General features: G+C 45.0%; 1 protein-coding gene across 7 annotated transcripts in view; it reads right to left on the bottom strand.

Annotated features, from left to right (window-relative positions):
* Positions 1 to 253: 253 nt before the first annotated feature.
* Positions 254 to 15,742, bottom strand: part of Foxn3 (forkhead box N3) — a 377,817-nt gene continuing 362,328 nt past the window's right edge. For all 7 annotated transcript variants that reach the window (XM_057782270.1, XM_057782276.1, XM_057782277.1 and 4 more), the window contains one exon: positions 254 to 6,863. In XM_057782270.1, coding sequence (XP_057638253.1) covers positions 6,317 to 6,863 — 547 coding nt within the window. In that variant the 3' untranslated portion in view covers positions 254 to 6,316. The remainder of the gene's footprint in view (positions 6,864 to 15,742) is intronic.

The following is a 15,742-nucleotide window of genomic DNA, read 5'->3' as shown; positions in this document are numbered from 1 at the left end:
TCCATGACTCCAGTACCCGGGGATCTGACGCTCCCTTCTGGCCTCCACAAATAGCTGGCATACAAACACAGACACAATACACATCAAATAAATAAATAAATAAATAAATAAATAAATAAATAAATAAATAAATAAATAGTGGGAATTTATCAAGGAAAACATCAACCTTTGGCCTCTGCACACAGCACACACAGACACGGTCTCTTCTATGGTCCAGTGGTTACATAACACACAAGGCTCCTCTTCAATTGATGCAACTCAGTAATTTTTATTGCAACTGGAAGACAATACATCACAGAAACTTTATGGTAGGTCTGGGGAAGTGTTATTTACAATAAATGATGAAGTAGTTTGTCTTTGGCAATATGATTACACATGAAGAACGCAAAATGCTGTATGGATCCCTCCCAAGCAACACCAAGTCCCCCGAGCTCGGCTGATGGCGCCATCTCCACACCGCTGCTTTAGGCAAAGGCAAGCACCACCCAACGGGCATCATTTTCTTTCTCCTTTAAGATTCTCCCCTTCTGTTCATGATATTGGCAGTTTCATACAGAAATACAGGAAAAATATTGGCTTCTGAAGAAATTATTACTCTTATAAATTAATTTGGCCTTGTAGATCTGTTGGCCTGGAAAGGTGGGGTGACCCCAAGATTCGGCCACAACCCTCTAGGTCTTCTCGCTGTTTTATCACTGTGGTTTTGTTTTCTGTAAAATTAAAACAAAACTCAGAAATGTTACAGAATCAGAGTATTAAGAAAATGTCCATGTAGCTGTTTCCCAGACACACACAGATACTTTTCCCACCCCCACGGTCACCATGGCAGTGCAGGTAGTGGGGACAATGGTGTGGGACTGGCTGAGCCAGCTGTGGCCTTGGATGGCTTCAACACACACACTCAAGAAATGGTGAATGCGTCCGTAACAGAAAGTGTGCTGTTTCCTCTAAAACAGAGGGAATGGGGGGAATCAGGTATGCCAAGAGAGAATACAATTTCTAGTTTGACAGGATCACCATATCGAAGTCTTGAGAATCCAATATGGAGCATCGATTATTTGCAAAAGGGTGGAGAAGGCATGTTCTCCGCTTTTGCAAATGAGACACAGCGGAGAAACACTGCTGTAGAGATCTCAAATAAAGAGTCTTGATTTCAATACTAACAAGATAGGAAGGGTACTTGTGAGCATCCCACAGCAAATCAGAAATGAGCATTCCTCAGCGGTCTGACTCCAGAAGCTCCACAGCACGGGGCAGCACCATAGACATATCCATTTCGGCCATGTAAAGGTGATCGATTTTAAAATGGTGTTTTCCTTCCTTAATTTTTTTTGGTCAGTGAAGCTAGCACTTGTTTGCTGAAGGGTGGAAGAGTGACCAAGTCACACCCATTATTCATGATAAAGCAACCGAGTGGACAAGTCTGTGCTTAATTCAAGAATAGCCAGCAGGGGAGAGGACGCTGGGAGTTAGCCACCATGGCTGGCGCGCTCTCAAACGAAGAGGGGTTAACAGATGAATTCACAAAGGTGGGCAGATCTATACAGAACACTGAATGCCGTGTGTAACTCCTCATGACATCCCAAGAAACAGGAACACCACACAATGTATATACTTTGATTTACACATTCCATTACAAAGAAAAAAATAATAAAAGAAGAGACACCATTACAATTCTGTAACTGTTAACTGCAATAGAAACCGAAGTCTAGTCTGACAGGTAACTAAAAAGGGTTTATCACGTAGGTTATATAGCAAAAGTGTTGATGTATATTATATATAGTAGTATAAATAATAAAAAAGTATTATTTAAATTAGATCACAGTGCTGCATCATGTGCCTAACAGTGTTTGATATAGTACTGGTGGGCTGGGACCTACAACACGAAGGACTGAACTGTCAACACTGGCAAGTCACAATTAAGAGGGGATGTATGTTCCAATGTTTTCTTTTGGTGGCAAAAAATAATACTAAAAATAAAAAACTTCTCAAGACGAAAGAAAAGGATTTCTTCATAGAAACAAAGAAATCACTTGCAACATCTGGGCAGCTGTGATCCACCAGAATGAAATGAGTTCCAACGTGAATAAGGTTTGAGAGGGGAAGAGGAATCACCCTGAATTTAGTCTAACCCTATATATGGGAAAACGTCCCATGCAGGTCACTTGTCCCTAACTCTGGTATCATGTCATAGCCACCCCCACTCCTCCCCAAGAGGCTGGAGGACCCAGAGTGGCACCACTGAAACCCAATTGGTGAGGATGGGCCTGCTGTGCTGAACTCTTAGGCTGGGCACCAAAGCCATTCTCTCTTGCCTGGGCACCATTGAATGCAATACTCTTTCTAGAATGTTCCGTGATAGGAACCGCTATGAACAGAAAGCGTTAGACATGCTGAATGACTCTACAAGAAAAATCCATTCTTAGGAAAGGGTGTCAACCCATTCTTCCTTGAAGACCCAGGCAAAGATAGAGACCCGCTTCAGGTGTACTGACCACGGTTTCCTTACACATGTGGGTTTGGTTCAGCTTTAGTTTCAGAGAGCCAGCTTTACCAAAAGAACTCTTGAGAAATATCCTCACTGGAGAAGGGGAGGGGAGTGGGCACTTGTGATAAACCAGAAAGAAAATCTACGATGCAAACCCTTTCCACAAAGTCCTAGAGAAAGAAGAAAGACAACCAAGAGGGGATAAAAGGTCGGTGCGTATTTCACCTAAGGAAAGAAAGCCACTGTCTCTCCTCTTAAATGTGTCAGAGGGCCAACAGCCAGTGGTTGTAATGCCATGGTGCTGATGTGGTCACTGTTGTTTCCAAAGCATCTGTAAATATTGCTATAGTTCCCCGTTTCCCCCTCCCCCCTGCCCCATGTGAGTACATGAGACCCTGGAATGACACATGAACCACAAAGAAAGAACACCACACCCCTTGAACGATGCTCAGGCGATCTGTCAGACTAATGGATACACAGGCTAGTGTGAAAGCTAAAAGAACACCTAACGTTTGGGAAGAAAGTCCAAGACTAAAGTGAATTACACTTAAGCAAAATATTCTTTCACAAATAAGCTTGTGCTTAAATTCTCTACTGCTCTTGGGGGAGGGGAAAGAGAGGGTGCCTCCTGCCCCTTGGCTTGTTAAGGACACGGACAGCCTCAGTCGGCAGACTTCGCTACAAACGTCCACATACACATTGATAACTTTGTTTTCGCCTCAACAGTCAAAATACAGAGTTAAACACAATTGAGCCATTGTTTTGGTTATGCATAATGTGTATGCCTCCCAAAACAGAAGGAAAATAGAAAAAAGTACCCTTACTAAAGTTTCCCCAACAAGTCTTCCAGAAAATTCCAACAAAGGCGCCAAGGGAGGCTCAGGAAAATAACACTTAGAAAGCTGCCCGATGAGGTATTTATGCAAAAAGAGTGGTTCTGGGGTTCAGAACGCACTTGTATAAGATAGTTTTCTAGATCTCTGGGAGATCAGAAAAGTAAATCACACACACACTGCATCTTGTTATCTCTGAAAGAGGCCTCTGCCCCTTCGGAAAAGTGAAACGAGGGGAGACAGCCCACGTGGGGTTTTCATCGGAAGAAGTCCCCTGCCAGAAACAGCGCCGAGCGTTTACCTTCGCCTTCAGTAGAGGTCTGAGTCTCACCATTTTGGGGGGTGGGGAGGGTGGTCTTTTGGACTTGGTTAGGTAACAACAGAAATCAAAGTGTGGCTCAGGTTCCAGAGCCATGGAATGGCTTGTAGGGTGTCAGAGGTTTGTGGGGAGAGAGATCAGGGCACTGGGAAAACACACCTGTGCTCTCATCTAATCCGGAACCCCCTTGTTGAGGGGCCAGGTTCACGGACAGGTCTGGGTAAACCTCGCCCGCCCCCAAGTGGGAGCCCCCAACCTCTGTTCTCTCTGGAGCTGCCTTCAGGTTAGGTAGGGGAGGCAGCAGAGAACCTCCTTCCTTCCAGGCCAATGTGGTTGCCATGGTACCTGGTTCCGACAGGAGGACATAACTTTAAAGGCCCTCTCCTGTCCCGTTTCAAAAGTCCGAGGTCACCTCAGTTTTCTCCCTCTCCCAAACATCTGACCCTGAGCCATGGTAGTGTTTTTACAAGTTCCTTCCGTTTGGGTGGAAGGCCATATTGTTTTAGGGATTTCTCTTTAGACCTCAAGGAAAAACAGGTTTCTTTTTTTTTTTTTTTGGCAAAGGTAACTGGAGTTTCTGGCTTGTGTGACATGGTCTGGTTGTCATTCAGCTCTCACTATCTTGGTGGTCTTAGTCCCAGGGCGATTACAGCTGAAGAGGCAGCGACAGCCAGCCCCCTTCTCACTGCGAAACCTCAGAGTCGCAGCAAAACACGCAGGGCTGGCCCATCCAAGCCCATAATCACTTACTTCCTCCTACCCAAGCACCCTATCTCTTACCCTCACCCAATAAGGCCCATTAGCATGTTTCCCCTTCTTCTGGCGAATTTGCATAATTATTCACTGCCTTTTTCCTAGAACCAAATCACGGTCATGATTTTTCTCAAGTAAGCGTCCCATAATTCTCTTGACTCTATCATACACACTACTAAGTTTGCCCTCGAATTATTGCGTCATGTTAAACACATACAGACAAAGGGAAGGACACACTCTTCAGTAGAGAGTCAGAGGGGTCGGGGCTGAGTGCGGACAAGGCAGTATAGAGCTCAACCAACCAAGCCCTACCAGAGTACGGAGATAATTTATATTGCAGAGTAAGCTCCCCAACAGTCAGAGTTTTGTCCCTGAAGAAGGTTAAACCTTAAACACCTGCTTCAAAAAACCAAAACAAAATAACAACAACAACAAAAAGAAAAAGGGGAAATAAAGGAAAAGAAAAAAAAAGAAAGGAAAAAAAAGAACAAAAGAACCTCTAAGCCTAAGGGCTTAAAAATTAGAGGCATAGCCTTCTCTCTATTTTCTATATTTATATGAAAATAATTCATGCTTCATGCTAAATACATTATTTACCTTACAAGAACTTTGTTATTTTTGAATAAAAAAAAAGTTTATTTTTGTGATTTTTTTTTAATTTTCTTTTCTTTTTTTTTTTTTCTTCAAAGGAATCCATGCATCGTGGATCAGAAATTTCTGCTGGCTACACTGGCTGAATGTGAAAACCACTGATTTTATTTTTTATTTTTGCAAAGAATGAGTTCTGGCATTAATTGCAAACCCTTTTTGAGGGCTGTATAGGAGTTGTATTGATTACCATGTTTTTGCTTTTCGTGTCCATCAGTGCGCCTTTAACCTCTTAAAAAGACATCACAATATGAACGGCAGTTTCTGTAGCACCCCGCCCCCCCAAACTTGGATCAGATTGTTTGAATGGGAAAGAATCTGTACCGTTTTTCCTTAACAGCTGCTGTCATGCTTTGGGCATGATTGCTTTCACTTGGGCAGCTAAAAGGATATAGCCTGTTTTCTGCATCAGCTTTAAGTCTCGCGTGTGCATGTGTGTGTGTGTGTATGTGTGCAGGCGCACACAGGGCCAACCTTCAGGCTTATGGCTTTTGGAAGTCTTCTTAATTGAACAGAGAGCAGAATTCAGTGGTTAGCAATGGCTCTAAGAATTTTCCCTGTCTCTCCCCCTTAGATACTGAGGCCAGATGTACTGAACAGTCTGGTAGTCAACTTGTGAGATGGTACCAGGTCCAAGCTTAAGGAATACAGAAGACTGGCAGCCGAGCCCTGGGCTTGCTATCTGGAAATGCCATTGGCGTTTCTGGCACATTGGTATGCCAGGGCCAGAGCACGGTGTTACCCTTAAAGGATGCTGTTCCGATGGGGACACGGGGCTCCTCAGTCTCTGCGATTGCTCCCCAGTTTCACTCCAAACAAAATTGACTTTTTAAACCTAAGGGTTGGCCTGAGCGTGATGATTCTGCATGCGTGCCTCCTGGGTGGCGCAGGAGTGTTCCTGTGACATTAATGCTGACATCCCTGTGGGTTCAGTCACAGGTGTCTGACAGGCTGCAGGAAGCAATGGTTAATTTTGGCTTTTTTTTTCTTTCGGTTTTTGTCTTGAGATAAAGAAAAGCTTTTGTAAAACGGCTGAGTGTCAACATGAGTTCTATGGCTTCAATCTCCTTTAAACATAAAATTCTTAAGGGTCCAAAAACAAAGGAGTGGGGGGCAAATTAAAAAGAAAAAAAAGAAAAGAAAGAAAACCAAACCAACAAAAGAAAAAAAAAAAAAGAAAAAGAAAAAATTGCTGATATTGCCACAAATCATTAGAAATCTCCTGACATGCTGAAACCAAATGGCCATAAGTTCAAAACAAATCAGAGACTTGTTTCAATTTTTTGTGGTTTCCTTTTGTTCTTTTTGCCCCTTGGCCGTCCGATTGGTGATGTTGTTCAAACAGGACCGGATCCCCGCCAAGTGCAGGAGGGAGCCGGCGGCCTCTTTCATCTCCTCATCGTCACTCTCGGGGGGTTTTTCTGTGCGTCTCTTTTTGAGGGGCAGTGTGTCGCTGGGGACCTTCCTGGCCTTGGCGAAGTGCTGCCGCTTCTTGTGCTGGGATGCATACCCGCTGTCCCCCAGGGCATCCTTGGCCTCCTTCTGGCTGGACTTCCTGTCATCCTCCTCTGTCTCGCTGTGGCTCTCGTGGCTCTGGAAGCTTCCCTCACTGCCCTCCTGGCTCCCCTTGGTGGCAAACTCATAGTGGTCGTCAGCCGAGGAAGAGGAAGAGGAGACGGAGTCACTGGCGGGAGAGGTGCTTCGAGCATTGGAGGACTTGACACTGCTGTAGTTGTGATCCTCCTTGGGATCGCCACTGACCACCGCGGAGCCACACGGCGGCTCACTCTCAGTCCGCATCCGGCAACTGGTGATGCTATTCCTGCAGACGAAGAGGAAACACCAAATTACATCTTCTCAGGTGGAGGCTCCTGCAGGCACTGCTAGCAGCCCCAGAACATGGCTAACAGGTACAACGATCTCTGCAGAAGGGCCCCCATCCCCACCCTGTCTTCTCACTCATCCCTTCCCATGCCAACAGACACGTTCACTTAATCCATGGCATCTGAGTTGTCAAGCAATACTTTGAGGCGATGGCAGAGAAACCTTTCTTTTACACTAGCCCCAGCACCGCTGGAGTAAGACACCACCAGCCGAGGCTGGCTGGGCACCTCTGAAACAAAGGCATATTCTCTTCTGGAACTGCTATATGAAGTGGCATTTGTCAGAAGGCTAAATACAACACGCGGCGAAGAGTCCTGCCTTGTGGTGACAGCTGCTCGCTCAGGACCCCTCTCTCTCACTCACTCTGCCGGTGTGCACCGAGTATGTAAGAGAGGAGATCCAGGGGAGCTGTTAGTGAAGATTCTAGCATCTAACGAAACAGTAAGTCGGGGCTGGCTCATGGAGGAGAGGCCGGTAAGTTACTGTTTCTTGAGCTCCTGACCAACGGACACCCGGCTGAGCCCAATGGCATGTTTAACTCCATCAAGTGGGCCTCAGACTCCTTCTTCACGTGGGTCAGAAGTGAGTGCCACAAAGTTCGGTCACTGACTAAAGCTACACAGATAGTAAGACAGAGCTGTGACTGAAACCAAAATATAAGTGTTCAGCTACACTCGGATTAGTGTTCTGCAATTCCCCGCTAGAACGTCACATGGGCTCTCCCAGCGCCCATCATGTCCTGGGTCACTTCTTGTGTATATTTATGTCTGGGTCAGCCACTGGAGATTCTATGTCTCCTTGTTGGGAGGTAGGGAGAGGCACCGTGCCCACCTTCTGCTGCTTTCCTGATGTGCCTGGCACACAGCAGGTGCCCAGGGTGGGTGAGAGTCTGAGGGACAGATGAGTGCAGGAGGCATGGGGTACTATGGTCAAAGGGTGAAGGAATGGAGGCTGGGCAGGGAACATTCTGGGGGAAAAAAAAAAAAGGCCCGATGAGATGTGATGTGCACCAGGTTGGCTCAGAGGAAGACCCTGTGGTCGCTTACTGTCTTTCCTAAAGTAACTCTCCTCTCCTGTCAAGAGGTCCCACTTCCCAGTGTCGCTGTGGACATCTCCTGGGGAGTTTCATTTTCTTTCTGTCAGAAGAATTACAGGACCCAGCCCAGAGATGAGAAGGTCGAGGATGGGAGTCCATCAAGGGCTTGCTTCAGGATACACCGTGAACTTTAGGGCCTGCCTTCCTCACCTGCACCCCGTAGACTTCTTTTCTTGGCTGTGCACTGGTGCACAGCTGGGGCTGGCGTAGGATGCTGGGGAGTATTACCAAGTGACACGATCAATGTGGCTAGTTGTATACCTAGTTCCCAACAGCTATCAAAAGCAGATAAACACCTATGTCTCATATGTTTTTCCGGCTCTTTTGTTGTTGAACATAGATATTGTGAAACGAAAAACAAAATTCTATTAAAGAAGGAAAGAGTTTCTTAGAGAACATTTGGACAAGTGAACTGGGTTATGGTTGGCGTTTAACAAATCAATTCCATTCTGAACCCTTATTTTCAAACATTCAGAGAGTGAGTGAGTGTGTGTAGTATGTTTATGTATGTATGTATGTATGTATGTATGTATGTATGTATGGTGCGTGTGGGCACAAGCATGGAGGTCAAAGGCCAATTTTATGGAGACCTCTCCCTGGGTTCTGGGGATCATGTTCGGCATATCAAGCTTACCAAGCAAGTACCTGCTCAGCCATCCCAGCTCCAATCCTTATGTTTTACAATAACCCAGGACTGAAGGACAACTTCAGTAGCTGAGGTCAGCAGAGTGTGGCCACTGGCTGAGCAAACACTGGGAGGGAGAAAACCAGGAGAGCGGGCAGGACATGGGTCAAGGGCCCACCGGCTTACTGTCTAAGTTAGTGGGTCTGGGAAGGGGCGGTGCTCATTCACTGTGCTTTCCTCTCCTTTTTATTTCCTTATAGGCATCTTTTCTTCTTTTTCCTTTTAATGAAAAGTTTGAAAGCCGATGGAAAAAATGTCAGAAAGGAAGCCGTGAACAATGGATATCAAGTTTTAAGTGGATGCCCTCTTCTGAAAGAGAACCCATATGGATGGGGGAGCAGAACAGAGGGTGCTCTGTGGTCTGGGGTCCTGTGCTACGGAAGGGACGACCCAGAACCCGCCTGCCCGTGGCTGTGATTCTCACCCAGCTCATTCTTCTACAAGTAAACAAAACGTCAGAGAATCCCAAAGCCCTCCCACAGTGGAGCACTAGTCTCACTAGTACTCAAACCTATATGGTTCAGGAGGGGCAGTGATGGCGCATGCCTTGAATCCCAGCACTCGCAGGGGCTGGAGAGATGGCTCAGTGGTTAAGAGCTTTGCCTGCTCTTTCAAAGGTCCTGAGTTCAATTTCCGGCAACCACATGGTGGCTCACAACCATCTGTAATGAGGTCTGGTGCCCTCTTCTGACCTGCAGTCATACACACAGACTATATACAGAATATTGTATACATAACAAATAAATAAATAAATAAATATTTAAAAAAAAAAAGAAAAAAAATCCCAGCACTCAGGAGGCAGAGGAAGGCTCTGTGAGTTTGAACTCTGAGTTTGAGGCCAGGCTTGTCTACAGAGAGAGTTATAGGGTAGCCAGGTCTACACAGACAAATCCTGTCACGGAAACAGACAAACAAAAATCCCAAGCTAGACAGTTCAACTGGAACTTTAAACATCTCCCCCAAGTCCCGAGAAGGATGTGTCCTGTGCTGATACGGGACCAGTATAGACACTGCCAGAACCTTCTGGCGGAGACAGGCATACTGGTGCACTTTTGGGGCGTGAGAACTGGAATATAGCCGGATCTCATCCTTACTTAATGAAATTAACTTTCTGAGATCTCAGCACGGATTTATAATCCATAAATTACACACCAAACTCTGCAGGGAGTGACAAGCTCCTTCAATTATTAATAACTTGGCACAAAGTGGCTCATGTTGGTGTAGGCCAGCTGCACTGAGCTGGTGTCAGATGCCTCCTGCTGCAGGGGGTTGTCACTCTAGGACACCAAATGCTGAGAAGAAATTAGCCATCCTGAACTCGTTGGAAGGTGTGTTTCTAACTACCGTCTCCACCCCAGAACCCAAACCCGAAACCATTCATTCCAGTTGACATCCGATACAGCTGAAATGCCTGCAGCTTCTCAGCCTTGGCCGTGTCTGTGGATCATGAACTTCACGGCGACCACAGATTAGCATCAGCGAAAGCCACTTGATCTCACCAGGCCCCTAGGAGTTTAAACCACAGGCCCAGCAAAGCCATGTGCTCTCAGTCTCAAACCTGGGAGCTGTCCACTTTTCTCATCCACGGAGGGAATACAGGAAGTGAGACCCTGCAGTCGTTCAAGGCAAAAATGATCAGTGTTTGTAACTAAGAAGCCGTGGTGCAGGCCGATGCTGACTGCTGCTCTCCTTACGGTTCTCATTTTGTTCCATCCTACTTAAATGGCATAGGGTATCTCAATGGTTCTCAACCTGTGGGTCGCGACCCCCTTGGGGGATCACCAAAGACCATCAGAAAACAATGATATTTACATTATGAGTCATAACAGCAGCAAAATTATAGTTGTAAAGTAGCAATGAAAATAATTTTTATGGTGGGGGGGGTCACCATAACATTAGGAACTATATTAAGGGGTCACAGCATTACAAAGGTTGAGAACCATTGAGTTACCTGATACTCTAGGGTTCTCTAAGGAATGGACAGTTTTAAACCTACTGGCTGTCATTTGGAAGAGATGCCTGCGCTAGGCACTGACCTGAGGACTCTGACCTCTTGCCAAGTATGAAAAGCAGACAGGATTAACATAAGGATCATTTAAGCAGGGGACTGGAGGCAGTGCAATGCTTCTCTACCAAAGAAACCACAAGCAGAGAGATAGGGCTGAGAGAGAGAGGCTTGCTCTAAACATCTGGTCAAAGTTTTTGACCAGGTAGCAAGGGAGACACATTTAGAAGCAGCTTCCCTGACTACAATACAGACAATGTCAGATACGGCGCTGCAATGCATTTTACAGGCATTCTGAGTTCTCTAGGAAATATGGGGAGGGCTGTACAAACTAGACAGCCTGGGTTAGATCCCTAGAACCAAAGCTGTCCTTTGAGCTCTGAATGGGCATCATACACAGGGACATTCACAAAAATAACATACAACACAAGGGGACAGACATGTACCCACCCATCCAACCTATCGTTTTAAAACTAACTTGAAATGTGAGCAATGGGGGAATCAGGAAACTGGGGTTTCCCTGGAATAAATACCTACCCTAGGACTGGGGCAAGAGCCCAAACTGATGGAGGAGGAAAGAGAAGCAGGGATGGAAAACTGGTTTTGTCACCTTCATGGATTTTATGGTCGCTCCAAGGGAGTTACAATAGAATCAAGCCCACCATTCCCCCATAGGCGTCCAGAAGTTTGAAAAAGCAAATCTTCTTTGGAATAATGCACTTCAAATCCAACCACAGAGAATCCCAACTAATTAGCGTGCACAGAACCTAGGTTCATAATTCTAAAAACCATTAAGCACAAGGGAAATACACTATTATAAGTGAGAGATAGCAGAGAAAAAGCTACAGAGCCCAAAATGCAAAGACTGCGCATGTTGAGACCACAGACTATGAGATTAGTATTTAAAACAAACAAAGACGAGGCACAGGAGGTCAACAGCCCTGGAACCCTGGCACTCGGGGCGAGGCCTGGGCTATACACAAGACCCTCTCTTATGGACTGGAAAATAAATTATACAACATGCAGAAGAATATGGCTAAGTGGTGGGAATGCAGGTGAGAGGGCTGGACTGATCATCAAACTGGACAGCATTGGTGCCGAGGAGACAGGAGTCACGAGAGCTTGTTCAGCGCCTCTGCAGAAGCTGGGAGCTATGAAGTCTGTCTACAATCCCAGTGCTGGGGGGCAGACATGGGAGGAAACCCCAGCTTCCTAAACAGTCTAGCCCAACCCATGTGCTCCAGGCTTCAAAATACCTGTGTGTGGTGGTACGCGCTGCAATTCCAGCACTGTGTGCAGACAGAGAGGTCAGGGCTCTCTATTCATATAGAGAGCTCAAAGTCAACCTTTGCTAGGAGACTGTCTCAAACAAACACAAGAAAATTTCACATAAACTGAGCCGGACTTTTAGAGGGGTAAGAAAACACAAGATGTCACAACCAAATTAATGGCTGAAAATTTTCTAGATTGGCTGAAAGGTACCCATTTTTGGACCAAAAAAGCCAATACGTGCTTATCAGGATAAACAATGAAATCCACGCCTACCTATCACTATCAAATAAAAAAGGTAAGCCAAGAAACAAGCAATACAGGTCACAAAAAACCCAAAGAAATTAACCAACCAACCAACCAACCAACACAACCTAACCAGTTAACCAAAACCACAAGGATAGCTAGGCACAAACAACACAACCTAACCAATCAGTCAAAACCACAAAAGATCAAAACACTATATTGTGGCAGTCCCAGCTCCTCAGAGGACAAGGCAGGATGATTGCTGGCTATCTCAGGATGCCAGAACTGGGCAAAGGTGAGATACAAAAGTAGAAGGAAAATGCCAATGGGTAGGGAGAAGCATCAGCTGACTGACCACAGCCACTCTCAAGGCGAAAGAGAGAACACCTGTCAGAATCGCCTTCAGACTAGAAACAGACACAAGGTCAAGGCGCTACCCACAAACTATAGAAACTTCCTAAGAACATTATTTGGGAAGCATGAATGTGATCTAAAAGGGAAGGCCTGGTACACAGGAAGAAATGACTAGCAAAGGAGACACAAGCAAATGGTGACTGAACTGCAGAATTATGATCGATGGCTTAAGAACAAAGAAAAGCAAAACAGAGGCCAAGCACTGGACTTTTCAATTCCCCATTTGGGAGGTGGCGAGAACTGAAGTGAAAACATTCGAAAGGCTTGGTATTGATCACAAGGTTAAAGATATCGATCAAACATTTTAGAAGGTTCATGTCAAAAGTTTTAGGGCTCACAATGAAAGAGGAACGTGACGTTTAACTTGGGAGGCAATGGAATGAGAAGAGGGAGAAGTCAACTTAAATAATGCTCAGAAGGGTCTGGAAGCTGGGGATAAGCATTGAGTTTGTGCAAAATTAGACGGATATGAATCCACAGATGCTAATAAAAATGGGCAAAACCCCCTTCAATCAGAAAGGTACATGTTAGTGCTAGGGATTGAAAAAGGTATGCTGTTTATACACCGTGAGCCTAAAGCAAAGGAACAAAGGAAGGTCAAGATCACGGAAGTGCCATGTCAGCTGCGGAAGCCAGACGGGATGAAAGACAGGTTTCAAGGCAAATGCCACGACTACAGACGCAGTCCTAACCCACAAATGTTTGGTTCGCCAGGGAGATCAAACTGCTCTCAACAGAAATTCTTCCAAAAAGAAGATGGCTCCAAAATACATCTCCTACAGCTAGAGCCAGACCCACGGTGTGATGGGTTTAACATGCCACTCCCAGTGTCAATCAGACTTCTCACACATCACACACACACACACAGTCAATGGAAATCTTTTTTTTTTTTTTAAATTTTCGAGACAGGGTTTCTCCGTAGCTTTTGGTTCCTGTCCTGGAACTAGCTCTTGTAGACCAGGCTGGTCTCGAACTCACAGAGATCCGCCTGCACCTGTCTCCCGAGTGCTGGGATTAAAGGCGTGCGCCACCACCGCCCGGCTCACACACACACACACACAGAGAGAGAGAGAGAGAGAGAGAGAGAGAGAGAGAGAGAGAGAGAGAGAGAGAATGAAAATGGAAAATACTTTTTTAAGTACATGTGGAACACTTTTAAAACATTGATTGTATTAAACTATCTATTATCTACCTACACTTGGCTATATATACTGGGGCATCCCGACTAGGCTTAAATATCTCAAATGCCAAAGAAGTCTCACGTTACTATGCATCCAAGTTCACGGTGAATGCTGAAGTGGAGACTGAACATTAAGAAGCTTCTATTCCTTTTTTGTTTCAAAAGTCACAGATGCCCTTCTAAGAATATGTACTGGTCAAAGAAGAAGCAATAATGAGAAAAAAAGTCAGGAAGGATGCAATAAGGCTGTGGTTTCAAGGAAATTAAAACATTAAACTTTGTAGGAAAAGGATTTTAAAAAGGTATGCATCTATACGAAGACAAACAGCAGGGAAGAACAGAAGGTAAATAGCCAAAGCCAATGAAGGGGTCAGACAAAAGGCTCAGCTGCTAAGGGCACTGGCTGCTCCTGTGGAAGAACCAAGTTCCATCCCAGACCCCTCACAATGGCTCACAACCGCCCTCTTCTGAGAGCTGGGCAACCACACTCACATGGTCCACATAGAGACACATACAGTCAATGAAAACAGGACTAATCAGATGAAACGGTGCTTTGCAAGAAGAAAATGACAAGTTTAACCAAGCAAAAAGATAAGACACAAATGAAATAGAAATGGAACATAGCTATAAAAGATATCTTAAAAGATTGTAAATACTGAGAATACTTTATACCAAGATATAAGAACACTTAGGTGAAACAGATTCTCAGAGCCACCCAGTTAGGTCAATAGGAAACACCAAGCCTGCAGACCCTACAATCACTACGCAGATTAAACTACCCATCCTGGAAGGGTGGTGCCAGCACCACACTGTCCTGCAAGTGAGCTCCACCAACTACCAGGCAATAAAGACATTCGATTTCATATAGGAAGGGATGTGAGAGTGGCTAATCAGAGTGAATACTCAATTACATTTACAAGGCTAATATAACCTTGACACCACAACTAGATGAGGGCCGCATTAGAAGGGCAGGCTGTGTAAACTAAATGGCCAAATCCGTATCTAAAATGCCAGTTCACCAACTCCAGCAATAAAAGCACAATGCGTCAGGTGTAACAAGCAGAGAAATGAGCGTGTGGTTCAGAATTAGCAAATTTATTATGCAGCTCATCACAGTAAAGAAAAATTTAGAGAAAACTTTAGTGAGTTTCAGATGATAGAATCTTTTAAAAATGAAATTTGATGATCAGTAATGATAAATACAGGAAAGTAGGCCTGGGTAGAATTTTGTAATTATGATAACATATACTTGATTTTCTTTTGTTTTTTAAAGAAGTCTCACTATGTAAAGCAGGCTGTCCCGGAACTCACAGAAAGCCACCTGCCTCTGCCCACAGAGCGCTGGGGTTAAAGGTGTGCGCCACCATGCCCAGCTCTTCCTAAAAATAATTAATATCAAGGGCTGGTGAGATGACTATAAAAGGTCCAGACGCCTTTTGAAAAATGTGGGATAATCACACAGTGTGGCATTATCCATCAGTATAAACGGCACAGTTATAGGTATAGGAAGGAAACGGACCTCACTGAAGAAGACGCCTTGCTCCAGCTAGCAAAAAAAAATGTTTATGTTACCAAGAACCTTTGAATGCAAAAGGAGGGGATCGTGGTTACCTAACAGAGGACAAAGCAGTCTAAGCTGGGTGGTGGGTTAACAAACACTGTATCATCAAACGTCTAATAACTGCCAAATGTTTCGTATATTCTTGTATATGAATAAAAAACTGCATATTTTTTTTTTTTTTTTGAAAAATAGCTCCCAGAATGAAGAAGGAGGGGCTGCAGAGACATCTCGGTGGCTAAGAGTAATAGCTGTTTTTCCTGCAGACCCAGGTCCAATATTTCAGCACCAACATGATGGCTCGCAACCATTTCTAATTCTAGTTCCAGGGGATCTGACGCCCTTTTCTGGCTGCTGCAGGCAC

The sequence above is a fragment of the Chionomys nivalis genome, chromosome 10 (assembly GCF_950005125.1).
Source record: "Chionomys nivalis chromosome 10, mChiNiv1.1, whole genome shotgun sequence".
Classification (NCBI taxonomy): domain Eukaryota; kingdom Metazoa; phylum Chordata; class Mammalia; order Rodentia; family Cricetidae; genus Chionomys; species Chionomys nivalis.
The sequence above is the reverse complement of the archived record's forward strand: the minus strand, read 5'-3'. Positions and strand labels throughout refer to the sequence as shown.